Here is a 19,963-nt window from a genome sequence, read left to right on the forward strand (position 1 = left end):
GCCATGCTCTCTTGTTTGCCGTAAAACGGTTGAGCACTGCCGTGTGTGTACGTGTCCTGTCGCAAAATGCGGTGAAAACTCCCACACGACATTAATAGTGTGATTAAGTCGATAATGCGACTAAAACAGGAGTATTCCACATGTCTTAATTAGATTTTTATTCACTTAAAGTATGACTTTAATCGGATTTAGGTCATTAAAAATCGCTGTTTACGTGGTAGTTTCTTAATCAGAGTATTGTCTTAATCGGGTTAATGTTGGATTATTGTTGTCCATGTAAACGCACTGAATGTGTGATTCTTATTAATCCTTCTATATTTTCAAACCAGAATTGGAAAGCAAACTGGCTTGATAGAACTAGGAGTTTCAGAAACCAATACAGGGATGGACAAGCGTCACTACTTGTGTGGCATACAAGTAACTTGACTTGTACTCATTTGTAGAGCAGAAATGAAAATCAAGCGCTTTTTACGCAAGCTTTGCACATGAGAAAATTACAAGCAACAACAGTCATCAGGACACTGACACAACACCAATGTAACACATTCAAAAGTCGGTGGAGCAGTGCGCATTTCATTCCCCAGTTCATCATCACTTGCAGGCACAGAATACTGAAACATTTTATACATTAAACATTAATTTGTTTTTATGTTTTCTAATGTGTGTCACACATCTAATGTGTAACACAGCCACATAATCACCACCTATCTTACTAATCCATGTCTTCATGCGGGATCCCACAGTCTGTATGAAACTATCTGTTGTTTCTTCCATAGTTAATTGGTAGAAAGAAAAAAAGCAAGAGTTTGCAACTGCATTTGAATGCTTTCTCTCACACCCATGCACAACTCGTGTGGTGATCAGTCGGAATCAACAGATCTAACCCTTTTAAACATTCCTCATGCGGCAATTAGATGTCGCATGAACGTCCTTTATATCCATTAGTCTTATAATAAGCTATAATTGTTATGCATCAAATTAAGCAATCAAAGTTTGACAAACCCTTCTTATGAACCAAATAACACATGAGCGATCTTTTGAGTTTAAAGTCATAAGGATGCTCAATGTTTTATTTTAATAAACAGATTTTCAAAACAGTAGTACTGAAAAAACACTGGCTTCAAAATGATCAGCGAACCAGGAATTATATACAAGGAAAATAATCATTTTATATACCAGGAAAATAACAACCTCTAATGGTCATTTTTAAAATGTGACATCCCCAAAATCAATAAAACAATTTTGTGATTTTGTGCAATTTTGTGATTCTGGTTGGATGCAATATACTCATGCAGCCTCTTCCTGGAAATGTTTCAACTGTTCCAGTAGGGCTGCTCGATTATGGCAAATATCATAATCAGGATTATCTTGGTCAATATCGAGATTTGATTATTAAACACAATTACTCATTGACTTTGGAAACATCATGCATTCATTGAAAAAAATTTTTTAAACAAATAAAAATTTTATGCTTTATTGTATTTTTAACAGTGTATTTCCTTGAATATAATTCACCTAAAGGAAAAAAAGTAAAACAAAATGAAATATATAAATAAATATATACACTTAAATAATGGAATGCTAAAAATAAATTAGATCACTATGCCTTTACGTGTACTTTCCTTACTTATTCGAGCTATGGATAGCTTCTTACATTAGTTTTTTTAATGCCTTTGCACGAAATGTCAGCGCTTTCCACATCTCTTTTTACTGTATTGATGTCTCCCTTGTAAGCTAGTGGAGCACACCACATGACGCATTTTGGCGAATCGCATCGCCAGAAAAGAACTTTAATGAAATTCTGTCTCCTGGCTTATATCAGCCTGTAGTTTCTCACTATTAGTGAGCTCTAGAAAGAAAATGAGCGTATTTAGATCAGCTGTTATGACACTAGAGGAAATGAGCCCAATGATGCCAAATATTTCTTTTTGTTCCACATCGAACTCCTCGAAACCAAATTGTTTCCAAACGGCTGAAATGGTTTTATCTTTCTTGTCGACCAAAGGCTCTCTTTCTGTCATCTTGGCTCGAGCTGAGCTAAAAACGCCACAGCCTGGCGGGGAGTGAGTTTGACCTCATAGGGAGGGGCGAAAGCGCACCACTGTAAAGAAAAATGGCACACGGGACCATTGGAAAAACGAGAACATTGCGAAAAAGAATGGGGCACAATAATCATTTCATCTTGATTATTTTGTTTCCATAATCATCGGAGACCATAATCGAAATCAAAAACTTTATTAAATTGCACAACCCTATGTTCCAGATTTTTGGTTTTGTTTCATTATCACGGGCCTGACTACGCCTAACGGTATTTTTAATTGCTTATGTGTTTTAAGAATCCTTTACAATAATTTTGTGTGTGGTAAGTGCTTCCCGAGTAGTGATGAATGAAGACTTAAAACATTGACATTTCTCTTGAATATGAGGCCAGTAATTCTGGAGAACAGCACTGCAAGTACTTTAAGGAATATTATACAAAATATTATACTCGTACATTATAAAACCCAATTATCTTTTCAGATGTTATCTGGAGATCCTAGGTATCCTGGAGATACCTAGGTATCCATGTCTCAATGCAGAAAGCACCTTTCTTTTGGATTCTGACACAGATAAAAAGATAAAAAGCTGCTCTAACCTGGATAGTCTGGCAGGCATGGCTGCCATTATTGGTGAGGATTGCGGATACAGCCTGTAGGGTTTTCCCAGTGTCTCCCCAGGCCACCACCAAGCTGAACAGACAGGCACAGGATAGAGCGGTCAGAGCCTGACCAGTGGGGTCATTCATTCCTGTACTGCGCACTGTGGTCTCCAGGAGCAGGTGGAACAGAGATTCTGTACAGACAAGAACACAAAATTTATTTTTGCGCACACGTGTGTGTGTGTGTGTGAGTGAGAGACAGAGAAAAAGAGAGAGAGAGAGAGAGAGAGAGAGAGAGAGAGAGAGAGAGAGAGAGCGAGCGAGATGGAGAAAGACAGACAGAGAGACACACACCAAAAATTCCCACGTAATAATAGAGAAAAGTTAATACTTACCCAGCACATCTGGAGGTTCTGTCTGGAAGCTCTCAGGCTGTTGTCCCTGCAGCATGTCCAGCAGCGCCTGCAGGCTCCTCAGACACAGCGAGGGGTGTGAGAACCGTGTCTCCTTAATAAGCTCAAACACTCCACACAGCCCAATACCAATGATCTGACAAAAACAAGAAGAAACTATGAATTACTTCTCTGCTAAAGCATTTATAAACATATACACCATGGATTTCCCTAACATAGAAAGGCTTAAGTACAGCAGTTAAGCGTTTTTTTGCAGAGCACCTTAAGCCGAATGAATATAAAAAGGCATTTATGCGACACATCAGAATAAATATAAAAACAGCGGTGAGCGTTCTATACACTGACAAAAAAAATTTTAAAAACGGAGGTGGCTTGATCTCTTGAAGGTGTTGCTCATCACCAACCTAATCATCCAGCTGATTGGATATTTCTCTGTTCCATCAACTCGGGATGGTAGTTATAACCAGTGAATACATCGTATTGTGTCAAGACACCACTGTATTGTATTTTAAGATTTGCTAACTTGAGCTAAGATCAACAATCTCAGCCCTCACTCCACAGTTTGTGCGTGAAAGTGCAGTGATGAAAAAGCCAACTCATTTGCTTGTTGCGTTGGTTTCTGTTCATATAGCAACTAGGCAGGTGGCCTGTTTCTATGTGATGCTAAATAAATCTATAATAATAAAGTAACATTAGGTTTGCAGTAGGGTCTTATCAACACTATTGTGATCCACGTACCTTGGGTAGTTTGACAGCAGGTTCACGGTACTCCTCCTCCTCCTCGCTGTCTGAGTCACCACTCTGCACAGAGTTGCGGGACGCCAGGGCCAGGGAGGTCTCCTTCTGCTGCCAGTCCAGTACACACCGCCGAACATTACAGTATACATTAAACGCAGATGGATTACTGTGCAGCTTGATGTCTGGAACTAGAAAGGCCCCATCCAGATTCTCTGTCTGCAAGAGAGAGTGAGAGCGAGAGAGAGAGAAAAGAGAGGGGGTGGGGGAGAGAGGCTGTGTGAGATGGGTTATATATATTGAAAGTCATGAATAAGACATGTAGCACAGTGATGAAAGAGGATTTCATCTATTTCTCATTGGTATAGCAAATATAACTAAACCTATTAGTCAGTCAATATACAGTGTCACTATGTAAGATATATACGCCCCACACCAGCAGTGCAAAAGAGACTAACTAAATCTAGATCAAAATCTAGATGACACATGATGCACAGGCTGACCTAAGCATTGCAAACAATCTGTACAGAAGATAACTTAGGGCCTTATTAAAATTCTGTTTAAAATCAGGGTTTTGTAAATTATTGTTATAAATGGTCTGCACTTATATAGCGCTTTTATCCATGACACTGTGTCTCATTCACCCATTCACACTCACATACCAATGGTAACAGAGCTGCCATGCAAGGTGCTAGCTTGCCATCGGGAGCAACTAGGAGTTCAGTGTCTTGCTCAAGGACACTTCGGCATGTGGAGTCATGTGGGCCGGGAATCGAACCGCCAACCCTACGATTAGTGGACAACCTGCTCAACCACCTGAGCCACAACCTCTCGCGTTTCATTCAGAAAGGCATATGATTTGTGAAATGCAGGATTTCAGCAGGATGGATTTTATTCAAATACAAGAAATCTGATTTTTCCATCTTCTACTTTTCCCAATCACATTCAAGCCTAATTTGTATGTGGTTTCAAATCGCAACTGGGCACTGCAGAGTGGCGCAACTCTTGGATTCCGAGGGACGGCATTCTCTCTCTCCCTCCCCTATCAAGAGTGTTTGCAATATGCGACTCAGAGTTCATGTGGCCAGAGTTCATTCAGAGCATTATCAAAGCCGGACTGAGCAGACAAACAAAACCTGTTCATAAATTGACCCTACAAAGTTTCTACGTTGATGAAAAAATACAAACAATATTTTAGCCCGGCTTCCTCAGTTGCACATATTGAGTACACATTTGTGTAAATTAGGCAGCTTTCAATCATTCTGTCTGCAGCACTAACTTTAATACAATAAAACTTTATCATACAGATTAAAGATTATCATGAGCTGCTAAATAATCCTGTTGGCATTTTAGTGATAATTATAGCAATCCTGCATGCAGGTGTAATCCCACTGTTTCGCAGATATCTACCTCAAAGGAAATGTAAATGAGTGGTGGTGCTGGGATTCCCTTAACAGTATCAAGGCAAACTCTGCACTCTGAACCTTCCCAACAAGCCAGGAGAAGTGAAGAAAGAATGTCACTGTAGTGCATTGTGTAGTATAAACTTCATGTGTATAGGTCTAGTCTTTTTGTCTTTGTCAATAATACACATTTGTCCAGCATGAACTATTTATCAGCATAAACTGTAATGAATACTGCTAATACACACGAAATGCAAGACCAAATGACTTTTAATCTGTACAACATAATAAAGTCTACAGAGAATTTTAAAACAAAACACACCAACATGGCATCCTAGACCTACATTCTCCATCACAGAGACTGTTATGAAAAGTCTGACCGATAGCTAGTAAAGATACATTAATCAACACAAAACTGGGTAACTGAAGCAGCTTTTAATCGAACCACAGCACACATGGGCTCTGAACTAGTGATTGGGATAAACATTCAAAAAAAAATCTGCTTATCTGTCAACCACATATCCTGAGGCAAATACATCCAGATTAATTAACCATGTACCATTCTCATGCCTCATTTGCCTTCATAGAAATATCAAGTAAATGTACAGTGGATATAAAAAGTCTACATACTGTTATTAAAATTGCAGGTTTTTGGGATGTAAAAAAAATAAATAAACGAGGATAATTTAAGGCAGGTCTTTTTCCCAACTTTTGGCAATTTTATTCCATTCCTTCCTTGCAAACATACTCCAGACCTATCAAATTACAAGGGGATCTCCTGTGCACAGCCCTCTTCAAGTATTCCACAGGTATTCAACAGGATTTAGTTCTGGGATCTGACTTGGATTTGTGCTTTATCCATAATTCCCTGTATCTTGAATAGCCCATGGTCCCACACAAAGAGAAGCAGCCTCATAGTTCACATGCTGCCACCACCATGTTTTACCTTGGGTATGGTGTTCTTTGGATAATAAGCTGGGTTTTTTTTTTTCATGTAATTCATATTCAAGTGATACATTTTCCATATGATTATTACGTATGATTCATTTACATGTGATTCATTTACTAATTTGCTTCTCTTTAAATCCAGGTTTAGACTGCGATATTACAAAGGTCATTCCAGATTATTACTTGCTACACTGTATGAGATAACCCCAGTAAAATTGCCTGAATTCTAGAATATAATTTGATCACCATGTTAGGTTTAAATCCTCTAAAAACAGATTCGCAATTAAATAACATTACATCCTTCAAAGCATTGGCATGTTCTGCTTACTCTCACAATCCTCCAAACTCCCACACCCAAAGTCTCCATAAACAAATGAGACAGCAGTGTATCCTACAAAAACCGAACGTTGTCCACAATGTGAAAACAACTCTGAGAGTAAGCTGGACTAACCAACAAAATTTTAAGAGGAGTAAGTCCACAAAATCTAGGCGAAGTAATGCAACTACAATATCTTCAATAAGAATCCGAATTCTGTAGAGCTGGAAGGCCGAGTGCAAAAAAATTAAAATAAAAGAAGAGCGAAAAAGACTCCGCTGTGTAGGTGATGCAGTTCAACCCGATATCAAGAGTTTAACATAGTCTCCTGCTGAAATAAAGTCCTTCTGAACACCATTATATGTAATGCGAAGCTGAGCCAGGTGAAGTATTCCATAGCGAGCGCCCTCAATACCACGAAGTTGATGCCGAACCTCGTTAAACGCGGCCCGGGCCCGGGCTGTCTTGGCTGTGTAATCAGGGGAAAAACGGAGATGGTCAAATCCCTCACTTTAATCCGCTGGATCTCTCTCGCACGGCATAAAATGTCAACACCGTTACTGTGATAGTGGAATCTGCACACAATAGCTCGTGGTCGTTCACCAGGCTTGGGCTTCGGCTGAAGGGTCCGGTGGGACCAGTCCAAAACCGGCTCCTTCTCCAGACCAGACACCTCTTTTAACAAGGCCGCTACAGCAGCAGTTGTACAGGTGTCAGGGCCCTCTGGAACTCCCACTAGCCTAACGTTATTGCGCCGTGACCCCGACTCCAATTCCTCACATTTATTCTCCAATTGAGTCACAGTCGCAGTGAGAGACTCAATAGTAGTCTTCATATGAAGTCTTCATATGTCATCGGTGCAACCGGAGAGAGCGTGCTCCATTTCCCCAACAGTACCTTTCAGTGTTGATATGGTAGCCTCGACAGAAACTTTATCACTAGCCAGCTGTGTCTTCACGGCCTGCAGGTCAAGCTGGATAGTAGAGAGCGCACCCCCGAGAGTCTCCTGGAGCTTCTGGAGCTCCTTTTTAAAAATATCGGCGATGTCCTTCCTCAGTCAAGCCAGCAGCTCAAGCCTGAGTGTGGCGAAGTCAGGGTCACCGCTCGGCGACGCGGATACAGGGGGAGAAGGGGACTCACTCACGGCGCGCACACTTGGCCTCAGTCGTTTCTGAATGCTACCACGGGTTTTCGTGTTCTTTCCAGACATTTTAACATACTACAAAGTTAAAATTGCAAACAAGGAAACAGTAGAAAAAGTCAAAATATATTGTATGACCGAAAAGCACTAAATGAATTATAATTTTAATCGAAATCAGCAGGAGCCTCCAACTTCGTGTCCTACTCCATCGAATTCCCAATAAGCTGTTTTTTGCGCCAAACATATTTTTTAGAATTATGCTTAAAAAGATGTATCTTGGTCTCATCTGATCATAACTCATTTTACCACATGGTTTGGGATTATTTAGTCATGCTTGGAAGTTTTTTCTTTTTTTTTTTTCCTTCTTTTTTTAACCCCATCCAGTGAGCAGTACTTGCCAGATATTCCTGCAGCTCGTTTAATGCTGCTGTAGGTCTTTTGGCAGCCTCCATGACAGGTTATTCCTTTTGTCCTTTCATCAATTTTGGCGGTACATCCCGTTCTTGGCGATGTCACTGTGGTGACACATTTTCTCCAATTGGTGATGTCCTTCAGTGTTCCATGGTACATCGAGTGTTTTAGAAATTCTTTTAGTACTTTAGTGTTTTAGTACTTCTCACCTGATCAATACATTTCTACAAAGACACCCCTTACATGCTTTGTAAGCGCTTTGCAAACCATAGCAGTCAGATGAAACCAAGAAATCAACAAGAAAATCCTACCGAAAAAGTTTATATCTTTATTGGGGGCTAATCAGAATCACCTCACTGATGGCAGGTGTAAGATAATTACTTTTGAACATGTGATTGGTTAATTCTGACCACAGTCACATGCTCCATAAATAAAAGGGTATGTTTTTCCTTTTCCCCCTTAAAACACGTCTATTTTTTCACTTGAATTTTGTTGGCTGCTATATCACATTAAAGATATCTCAGCCTAATTTTCATAGAATCCTGCAAATTTCACAGTTTATCTACATAAATCTCCAAGCAGAAACATTAAGTAATGGTAAAAAAAAAATGGTATTGTAACACTATGCACAACAGGAACCATTCCCATTCACTGGGAAAAATAAATGTGATGCATGAAGGATATCCAAACACAGGCAGGAATTGCCCTCCAAAGACTGGTGTTCAGTTCAGGATGTGAAGAACGCTGTTGCTGTGGAGACGTGCAACACGGGTCGTCTAGCAACAGCCAATCGTGACCCAGCCACTCCCCAAATCTCCTCCATGTGAGCAAGTGTTTACTGGCATGTACTCAGCTCTAACAGCCTAATAAAATAGTATTCCTGGCATTGCAAATACAAAGGCTATACATGGATTAATATCTGTTAATGATGTTAAATCACTGATCCGGAAGTGATGACCTGTACCTCAAAACCCTTAAGCACAACTGTCACTATCAATACCCACTGGTATGAAACTGTCTGAGTAATGCTTAAGAAAATGACTACTCTGAACAATTTATTTACCAGCAAAAACTAAACCGTTGAACATTTTTTACCAAAACATTATCTGATCTAATCTCAAAACCTTACGACTTGACAGTACAAGTCATGTGCCGTGAGATCACTTTAAACTAAGACATGGCTTATTTGATTTACAAGCCTTTAACACGCATTACTGTTCCTGTCTCTCTGAAACAAACATGGTTGTGTGTCTGACAGAAGCTAGTTAGACAATAGCCTCATACACGTACAGATTTAAGGTGTCAGGTAGAGGTGTGAGGCATGCCTATATAATAGGGAAACTGTAATAAATAAATCAGCTTCAGATCCTGTTTATACCCCAATAGAGAAAGACTATAAAGGAAATTCTTGTATTTGCCTTCACACTTCGTCCGTAGTTACACATCGTCCCTGGAGGTTAAAAAAAAAAAGAGAGTAAAACAGAATGTATGTCAAAAGGATACGCACAAGTATTTGAATACCCTTTGACACATCAGCATTCAAATACTGGAATCACCGTCCAGGCATTGATTATGACCTAAATCTCAATTTGGTCAGTTGTCAATTCCCCTCTACAAGCTAACTCTCCCCTATCCCAAGCTACCAATCGGGGACACCTGAAGCCAGCACGTTTTTTCAAACTGCTGCTCATGCTACGTCACAGGGAGCTGAACACACTTGGGGGAGAGCGTCATCTACACTCTTCTGCATACATAAACCCCGACACCAATGATTGTCTAGTGCCATTCAGGGAAGAGCGAGTACGCCATCCTTCCCATCCAGAAAACCGTCTTGGACTCCAGTCATAGACTGCTGTTGCATCTTCGGGATTCAAACTCATGATCTCCTGACAATAGGGCAAACGCTTTTCTGTTGCACCACTCCAGAGCCATATTAGCCAATATTTTGATACGAGTTTTTACTGTTATGAGGGTTAGGGACATAAACTGTCATATATTGAAGCCTGAGGGATAAAACAGACATAATTCATTTCCATTAACATTTAGCACAGACCTTTCACCTGTTTCATGTACGTCAAGCTTGCAGATTAAACCCATTTAACACCCTAAGCGAACACTGCATGAAGCATGACCCAACAGCAACACTATGCATTTAATTCTATACCAGCCAGGGTTCTCATGTTGAACATTCAATTATATTTCATTCATTGGTTTTAGTAAATATGAAGCCATTTTTCTATGTCTGGATGCACAAGTTACAATTACATAGGAACATTTTGCAAACAGTGAGAGTGCGACTTCAGTGGACTTTTAACTCTTCTACCGGCTCATTAGATTTGCATAAACATAATATCAGGTGAAAACCCACACCGCAGCCAAAAACACAACTAACAGCCAAGAACGGATGTCAATTTTCCTCAAGGTACTAGATTAGCACCTCCCGAGAATACACTCAACTGAGTAACCGAATTCTCTAAATGACTGAAATGCAGTGAAATCTGCTTCCGAATGTGTCTTTCTATGGTTGATTACCATATAATCGTTTCATGGTGTCCAGCATCAGATGACACTAAAAGAATGTGACAAAGGTGGGCATGCCAAGAATGTAGGTCACTGGAGTTGCAGTTTTAAAGTGGGCGTAACACGTGCTGTAAATTATTACATCAAATAATATATAACCAAAATGTACAACAAACAATCACCAAATGTGATGAGCTCACTGACAATAAAGTCTACTTGACCTGACTTCCCAGCACAGGCTCATGGTATTAGATGATTTCTGACACAAATATATCAGAAATTGTCTGATACTGATCTGCAGCTAATCCATTCTTGCATCCTAAAAAAAGCCTGACAGGCATGGGGCTTGGAAAGTGCATTTGAAACTACGATGATGTGCATGATCCATTGTGTGTGTGTGTATAACATCCTTCAGTAATTCACAGGAAAAAGAAAAGGAAAAAAAATTTACAATACATATCCATAAAAGTCACGACTACATATGGGTCCTGTAATAGTTTCTATTTTCTGTAATATTTCATCTAAAGTATCAAACAGATCCAACGTATTCTGCTCAAGCATCTCTATTTTTCCAGGAATGTGGGGTTCAGTACAAAATTGGTCTAATCTATGGAACTGGTTTAGTATCTTTAAATATTACCTTTGTTCTTGTTTTGACTTTTGATCTGATTTTTTGCCGCCTCTTCAGTTTCTTCTTAGTCAAAGCCTTCTTTCCCCTAAAATACAAAAAAAACAAACAGATTTACTTTTACTTTCACATACAGGAAACATAGTGTAAGAAAAGTTTTTTTCTTTTTAAATAACAGTCAACCAACAAATCTGCATGTTTAAATTTGTGTGAGTAAAACGCTTTAGAAATCCACAATACACTGATACACAGAATAACACACAATTAGAGGCACGTCGTTACATCTCATCAGTTTACATTAAGTATGCTTAGATGTGTAAAAATGCTCTGATGAATGCAAAAAAAGTGAATTTTGACAAATACTTTGTTCAACCTATTTACATGCAGTCAGTAAATATCTTTCTAAATGAATATCTTTGTAAATACATGACGTATGCACCTCGACAACTGATTTACAATTTTTAAACGTGCTTTTAAAAAAATCTTACACTGTCACCATTTTGTTGGTGATGCGGTGTTGAATTAACTCTCGGCAGTCTGTACAGGATTTCCCAGAGTTTTTTTTTGTTTTTGCAATTGTTGCGGACAAAAATGCTTGTTTTTTCTGCTGCTTTTTTTTTCCAAAATCTGAGTTTTTTGGTGGAAAAATACTTGAATCAGCGAACATACAATTGCATGAAATTGTATGCCTTTCGCAGTGATGTTTGTTGGTAAACAAACCTCTGTAGCTGTACTCATGTTTGAAGCACATGAATCAAAGAGGATTTTGACTGAATGTGCGTTGTGATGATGTCACGTGACTTGTCTGTAGAAAATCTGTGTTAGTTTTGAAATACAGCAAGCTGCTCCGAATATTGCAGAGTTTGCTTGATTTTGCGTTCATTTCTGCAATCACAAAACCTGGAGGGACTGCCTTCTGTTCTGTTCAGTACTTAGCAATGGATATAATGTCCATGGTGACTTTGGGCACCTGAGACAAATAATATTTGAAATGACCAACCTTGAAAACATGTTCAATTTTTGGAACAAAAAATCAATTACCGTCCTTAATAATAATAATAATAATAATAATAATAATAATATGAACATAACCTGTGATTTATTGGGGGGGCGGGGGGGTTGAGAATATGCACCATAATAAATTTGTCCTTTTTTTTTCCTTCAATACCGGGAGCCTAGAGTTTCAAGTTGAACTAAAAAATATTTAGTATGGATATAGTATAAAAATTTAAAACAGGTCATCTGAACAGAAAACAAAGCTCAAGTCAACAGAGTTAACTGCTTCTCTGACTGGTTACATTTGCGTATATGCAAGGATGTTGAAAAATAAAGCGATGGATTAAAGCTACACATTCAATCAATAGCTAAGCATACATTCAGTTGTGTTTAAAGCTGATAGCCTATTTAATATGCTGTTCACAAAACCACTTGAATTACCTGGTAACTACCAAAACCAGATAACAATCTATTATTACTGTGCATGTAAATGCACATCACTCATTGTAATATTAAGGACACGACGTTAAACTGACCTACATATTACTTATTCTTATTTGTTTTCCTAAAAAGCCTCTTTGAGAAGACCACTTGTGAGAAATGATGTCACGCACAGTAAATGGTCAACTTAATAAATGAATCCGACACTTAAAATATAGACAAATTTGGATAAGGAGTAAAACTTCTGAGCACTAGCACAGCCTGTCCTGGACGTTTCTGTTCATTTAAACGTGCTACGATAACAAATTCACTTGAACGGAATACGTTCATTTGCTTGGATGCCGTCACAGGGGCGATCCACTGTAGGTTTACTAGCTTACTGCCTGTTGCTCTTGTGCCAGGGTGATTTGCCATGCAAGTTCTCCTTAACAAGCTCTGAACGACTGGATGTCAACAAACACATTTGTATGTGGATGGTGAAGATGGACATCTCTTTCACCTAGAATGTTCTATTAAATGTCAGGATAACTGTCTGTTGTGATTATCCCAATATTGACAGAAATACCTGTTTATCTGCACGCATATCAGTCCGATGCATATCATTGAAAATGAGCCTAACTCATCTGAGATTCAGTTTCACGTGTACTAGCTTCTCAGCTTAGAAAACCCAGGCTGGCTTTTTAAATAACTGGAAACGGAATGATTGCAGATTAAAAAAAAAAAAAAAAAATGTTTTCAATTTGAAAGTGATATCGGAGCTCAGCTGCGATCAGATGCTGACATCCTCTTACTATCTGAAATTGCTCTCTGCTAGCTTCTGCTGAGAAAGTCATGCAAAACATATCCTAGGTGTGACCGAGGTGTGGTTTGAGCTTAAAGGAGTAGTTTAAGCTGTGCATGACCTATGTTATGACGTCCCTACTTAGACAGACAGCTGTTATCCTTACCCTGCCTTGTTTATCTCAGGAGCACACTAACCACCCTCCTCCCAAAGGAAGTGCAGGGGCAGTGCCGATATTTTAAAGTGTCCACTGGAACAATATCGGGCGTGTTGAACGTCACTGTATGTCGTGCATTCTTACATGTGAACGTATTTTGCATTACTAGGTTTTCTAAATACTCTAGCTGAATAGAGAAGGCATACCTAATGATATTATACAGTCGCAAAAGGTTAAAGAAGCTGAGTAAAGCCGGAGATGCAGCAGCGCTTAGGATGTGAACAGGGTGACGTAAGGCAAAAAGCTAGTTCAGCCTGCGCAGGCTAACCAATGAACAGGGCCTATGCGCATTACAAACAAGAACCCATGGGTCAGGGTTCATTATTACCCTTACATATGAATTAGATAACGCTTTTTCCTAAATAACTCCTCTCTCATGATAAACAGAAACGGCTTTACGCAGAAACTTGGCTTGTGTACTCTTATCTAACTGCATTCCAGTGATTACATTACGACAAGCTAGTCAGGCGCACCCATCAAATGTTCAGAGATTAAACACACGCACACAAATACGACTTTAATATTGTATTATTATCATCTTCATCTTTTAGATAATTTAATAAACCAAATTTGTCTTTCATTGCGATAATGTAACAACGCACGATTTGTGGTAACTTGCTAATATCGCGTCGGCTACACTGTCATCATTATGGTAATACCACAAATAGTTAACTAGCCAGCTAATTATCGAGGGAGTGCGAGATTATGTAGCTTCAGACTGAATAAAAACAAACCAAAGCATAATTTTTAGTAAGCCAGGACAGTGTTTAACACGAGACAGAGCAAATACTAGGCTAAAACATCCCTGTGTGCTAGGTTTTGCAGTATTTCTCATGCTAGCTAGCTTTTAAATTAACCGTTAGTGAACCAGGGGAGCTGCTAGCCTAGCACACTTGCTTGCTCCGTCTTGGTTTGTGCAAGGTTTCAATAACGCCAGCGCTATTTGTCATTATGTCAGCACACGCACTGCGTTTGTAATTAGTCTGAGTGTTTATCTGCTTAAAAAAAAAAAATACAAAAACAAACGCGAGCTAACATTGCTTAGCATAACATACGGAAGTTAGCGAACGTTAGCTAGTGCTAGCAACACAATGTTAGCTTATGTTGACTAGTCAGTTAGCCGTATAGATTGCTACGTGCTATGTTTAAGATCACTGTTGATATATAACTCACAGCTACAACACTGAACTCAACCACACATACCTGCCGAGGTTTATGCCTTGTTCTTTATCGCTGACAGCGCTTGTGTATATCCTCCTGTACTTCTCCGCCAAAGCTCGTCCCGACAGGAGCAGTTGGTATCGGCTCCGACAGTCCGGTTGGGACCCTGAGGTGGAACAGGAGCCCATCCCGGGTCCGGCAGAATTAAACTCGGCCCCAGCTCCGGGTAAAACCCTCACACCCAGCCCTATGGACGGGGACGAAGACAGAATCCCGCCGCCGGCTCCAGCTGCCGCAGCAGCAGCGCACATCATCGTTTTGGGGAACAATGCATATATATTACATCAATATGTCACTAGCTGGCGATCAATAGGTGCTTCAACCCGTCGTAAAGCGCACAGTAGGTTTCCCCCCATATATCCGCCACGGAAATGCAAACGAGTACAAGAGCAGTTTGCTAGATCCAGGATCTTCAATCCGGTAGTAATGTCGGCGAAACGCCGCTGGTGCAACTGCGAAATAAGCTTTCTCTCTTCTCTCACAACAGCGATTAAAGCCTGGCATGTGCAAAACAGCGTTTGAGGCCAAACCGAGCGTTCATCTTCTGACACTGAATTCTCTCAAACGCGTCAGATGACGTCGTCTGGGTTTTTTTTTTTTTTTTTGGTTGTTGTTGTTTTTGTTTATTCCTTGTAATTTTCTCGAGGTCAGCCAGGTAACAGCTCTAGCTGCGCTGCCATCTTAACTTCATCCTCCTCCTCCTGCTGCTTCTCAGTCAGAGACACGCCGGTGTTGTGTCGAACTCCGTTTCCCCATCGGGATAGGTTCCCCCGCCCGAACAGCGGAAAAAGCGCGCGTGCACGAAAAACTCGCGTCCGAAATGCTGTGCTCGTACCACTGAGGTACTATGGAAAGCCCTAAGGCTCAAAACTAACGTTTTGAACGACTTTATCTGTAGAATGTTGTATCCCAGGTGTGAAAGGCATATTTCATGACTGTCTAGTTATATTTTGAAAATAGGGTAACAATTTTTTTAATTGTTAGTAAAGTTTTCTATGTAATACTTTTGTGAACTTTGTTTCTTATTGAACGCAGGGGGAATCGTATCTGACAGTACCATCCCCAGGTGTCGGCATGTGTTTCCCCTGCTATGATGGACAAATACAGGGATAGCAGCCTGAAAATCACAGGACTTACCTGGTGTCTGTAAACAAGTCAACGGTACGAATTTGACAGAGGTATGAGCTTTCTTTAGTATTGAACACCGGGGGAACCGTGTCTGACAGCACCATTAACAGCTGTCGGGATGCGTTCCCCATACAATGACGGACAAATATAGGGATAACAAGCTAAAAAATAGGCAAGATTACTTGTTGTGGGTGAACAAGCCAGCAGTATGACACATGTATAAGCTTTCTTATTGAACAGTATCTGACAGTACCATTCTCAGCTGTCAGGATGTGCTCCCCCTTCTATTATGGACAAATTTTCTATGATGGAGGTGATGTTAAGACAAAGATAAAAGCTAAAACTTGTATGATATTGTTTTTATCTTCAATTTCTTTGGACCTTTTCTCAGTAAATTGCTGTGAAAGTGTACTTGTTGGTACAGAAATCCATCAGATTTAGTTTACTCTAAACAGCTGAACTAAAGTGGAGCTCTTTTGTGGTCAAATCACACAACTGCATTTATAAAAAAAAAAAAAATTAATCATAACAATACTACTACTACTAATAATAATAAACTGTACTAAGGGAAAAAATATGTCCAGGTATTGTGACTTTTGAGAACGGTTGAATATTTAGCCCAGAAAATCACAGTCATATGTGAGTGAGCACACGTTTCTTCCAGAAGTCTATAATATTCCAAATGAAAACTCTCACAAATATAACATTATTTATTGATAGAAATAACAGTAGGTGTTTGTGTTAATAAAGACATTAAAAATGCCATTTTCAAACACCCCATTTTAAAATAGAACTAGACAGGCATGAAATATGCCTTTCACTTCTGGAATACAATGTTCTATAGATCGAAGTCTTTAAAAACGCTGTTTTTGAGCCTTAGGGCTTTCCATACTACCTCAGTGGTACGAGCACAGCATTTCGGTGGCGAGTTTTTCGTGCACGCGCGTTTTCCCCCCTTTTTTTTCGGCGGCCGACCTATCCAGATGGGGAAACGGAGTTTGACACAACACCTGTTTACGCTCACACCCATTTAGCCTCACCACACCACATCACCGCGGAGTGCACGGCACGGACGTGATACTAGCAATTTCTGCAAAATAAAAAACATTCCACGCCTTTTTGTTTCCCTTCTTTGCTTCGCTCGAGTCTAATAATCCAATAATAAAGCTTATAAATAACGTCTAACTCAATAATGGCTCCAGTAGCTACACAGTGTGCACGAGTAGCTTTAACGAAGTACCCATTACACTATTTTAAAAATCCCTTTTTCAAATCATTTATTCAATGTTATTTAATTATTCAGTTTATCCACCTACTCAACGAGTGCTTGTGCCACTATATATTCATTATGTTTTTAATTGGACCAGCTTTGTAAAGGGTTCTATGGAAATCCTCTGTTATAAAGTTTCTTTTAAGGATTCCCACAAATGTTTAATGTTTCCTATCCCTTCATAAGGCATACAAATGACCAGTGTGAGATGGTTTTGGAAATGAAGCTCAAACTCAAATCAAGCAAGTGAAACACTTTTTTTCTACATCACACTGTATGGACTTAATTGCAATTATAATTAAAATTAGTCAACAAAAAGCGCACTGTGGTTTAGCACGTTCGCCTCAAACGTCCACGGTCGGGGGTTCGATTGCCACCGCTGCCCTGTGTGTGTTGAGTTTGCATCTTCTCCCCGTGCTGTGGGGGTTTCCTCTGGGTACTCCAGTTTCTTCCTCCAGCCTAAAGACATGCATGGTAGGCTGATTGGCATGTCCAAAGTGTCCGTAGTGTGTGAATGTGTGTGATTGTCCCCTGCGACGGATTGGCACCCCGTCTAGGGTGTACCCCGCCTTCTGCCCGATGCTCCCTGAGCCAGGCTCCAGGTTCCCTGTGACCCTGTAGGATAAGCGGTACAGAAAATGGATGGATGGATGGATCAGTCACTAAAAGCCTGTTTAGTATAAGAATTGTGTGAGTATTAGCTCCTAATTGACCTTCACTACACTAACAGTAATGACCACATATAAAGATGTTAAATTAAGAAATTTAGAGATTCACATAGAGACTTCTGCTACATTGATGCAGGCCATGGGGGGAAAGGGTTATTTGTTTATTTATTTATTTTTATATTCAAAAACAAATGATGAGATTAGCATTTGGAATGTGAAAAATATAGAACATAAAATAGAGCAGCCTGGTTATTTAGTGTGGCATATGCAGAAAGGAAACAATAAGCATACAGCATGATTTAGTGGAAAAACAAGTGAGCTTACTCTCCTCTTGTTTGATGCATATGCAGAAGAGAATTTTTCATCAGTGAAAGCCTCACCCATCACACAATCAACCCTCTCCGATCCTGAGCGACTAGTGGAAACTTGAAAGCAAAGCAACACCGACATCTGCAGTTCAAAGTAGCTAAGTGCAATGACTCAGAGAGAATCCGAGTGAAAAATGTTAATTACGACTTATTAAAACGAGAGGAAAACATGGCAATATCTCAGTTGACTGAAAGACATTTCCAACTTCTGAATGTGATGAGCTGTAGATATTACAGAAACACAATTTGCATGCACCATAGACTACCATTGAGGTACATACAAGGTAAAAATGCACAATGTAATAAAAATAAGTCTTCTGAAGAATATGAGGACTGACTCTGAGAACCCTACTGCAGAAAGATGGGGATAAACAAAATACAAGACATGACAGCCTCCTAACCCAAGAGCGGACAGCCAGCCTGGTGCTGCATTACTCAGTCAAGGTGCCAGAGGGATTAGGATAATGTTTAAGAACTATTCAGGCCTACTGTATGGCAATGACCAATTATATTTACTCCACGCTTTTCACTTTGTCGACATGCCCATCGAGGAGCTTTTGCAATTGTGTCTGCTACAGAAGAGTCAGAATTACTCAACTAACCCCAATTAGCTTAAACTTTTCACACCAATTATGGCCTGAGTCTGAAAGCCACTGTTCAGGCAAAGACATGCAATTATCAAAGGGGACCTAATTAAAAATTCAGTCAAGGTGTATAGTCTTGTACTTGTATTGATATAATTCATCAACCTGTTCACCAGTGTTATGAGCTGACATGCACATATTCAGCATTTCTGTTACCTTCTGTGGGAACATTCACTCACTCACTCGCTTATCCTGGCTTGTGTCTTGGTGGATCCGGAGCCTATCCAGGGAACACTAGTGATACACTGAGGCTACACTCTGGATAAGAAGCTAGTCCATCGCAGGGCATATGGGAAAGTTGTAACTGCATTGTAACTCTTTTGTTTTTAAAGCCATGTTAAAGGTACTCTAGTAACACCTGAATAATAAGATGAGATGTAAACTCACTCTCTTTCACGCACTTTCAGTAAGCACTTTATCCTGATCAGGGTCGTGGTGGATTCGGAGTCTATCCCAGAAACACTGGACTTAACACAGAAATACATCCTGGATGGGATGCCAGTCCATTTCACGGCACTAGGACCCACACATTCATATACTGATTCACACCTAGGGGTGTTGAAGAAAATCTCTCCAATCTAAATCAAGAACCTACGGAGACAAGCGGTTCTAGATGTCAAAAGATGTCAAAAGAGTCAAACAAAGCTGAGACCTCCATAGATAGTTTGTATGTATACAATCATTTCACAAGCCTTTATACTCTCCTGAAATAATGATCTCTTTCAGCCGGGATTTACCCCCTTGCTCTTTTAGTCACACCTCGAGCTTTCGCCACAATTTACACATTCTGGTCATGTGTTGTTTATAATTGTGGCGCAAGCTCAGTCAACTTATTTTCTTAAAAGGTTCAATTGTTGATTGAGCTCCCCTTTACCCTGATTCTACATCTTTGGCTGTATTGTCAGTATTAACACTCCACCAATCATCCTTAGACCAAGTTACTCCTAGGCCTTTGATGCAAACACAAACATTTACTTATTTAATGCAATTCTATGGATACAGCTTCTTAATCACGTGCTTAAATTCTGATACACTCGTGATCTACTTATTTAGTCAGCTTTAGGCTTTTCATACTG

The 19,963-nt window shown here is 39.8% G+C and overlaps 1 protein-coding gene and 1 long non-coding RNA gene across 19 annotated transcripts in view; one reads left to right on the forward strand and one right to left on the reverse strand.

Moving 5' to 3' along the window:
• mycbp2 (MYC binding protein 2) overlaps nucleotides 1-15,558 on the reverse strand; it is a 72,622-nt gene extending 57,064 nt beyond the window's left edge. For 17 of the 18 annotated variants that reach the window (XM_053681005.1, XM_053680998.1, XM_053681001.1 and 14 more), the window contains exons 1-5: nucleotides 14,792-15,558; nucleotides 11,166-11,241; nucleotides 3,790-4,005; nucleotides 3,034-3,187; nucleotides 2,636-2,832 (exon numbers count right to left, since the gene is read on the reverse strand). In XM_053681005.1, coding sequence (XP_053536980.1) covers nucleotides 2,636-2,832; nucleotides 3,034-3,187; nucleotides 3,790-4,005; nucleotides 11,166-11,241; nucleotides 14,792-15,063 — 915 coding nt within the window. In that variant the 5' untranslated portion in view covers nucleotides 15,064-15,558. The remainder of the gene's footprint in view (nucleotides 1-2,635; nucleotides 2,833-3,033; nucleotides 3,188-3,789; nucleotides 4,006-11,165; nucleotides 11,242-14,791) is intronic. The other variant, XM_017469492.3, reaches the window with a different exon arrangement.
• A 5-nt stretch (nucleotides 15,559-15,563) lies between these two features.
• Nucleotides 15,564-17,468, forward strand: LOC128632925 (uncharacterized). Its single transcript, XR_008396577.1, has 3 exons — nucleotides 15,564-15,651; nucleotides 15,845-15,987; nucleotides 17,394-17,468. It is a non-coding gene; the product is annotated as an uncharacterized LOC128632925 (long non-coding RNA).
• The last annotated feature ends 2,495 nt before the right edge of the window (nucleotides 17,469-19,963 follow it).

The sequence above is a fragment of the Ictalurus punctatus genome, chromosome 6 (genome assembly GCF_001660625.3).
Source record: "Ictalurus punctatus breed USDA103 chromosome 6, Coco_2.0, whole genome shotgun sequence".
Lineage (NCBI taxonomy): Eukaryota > Metazoa > Chordata > Actinopteri > Siluriformes > Ictaluridae > Ictalurus > Ictalurus punctatus.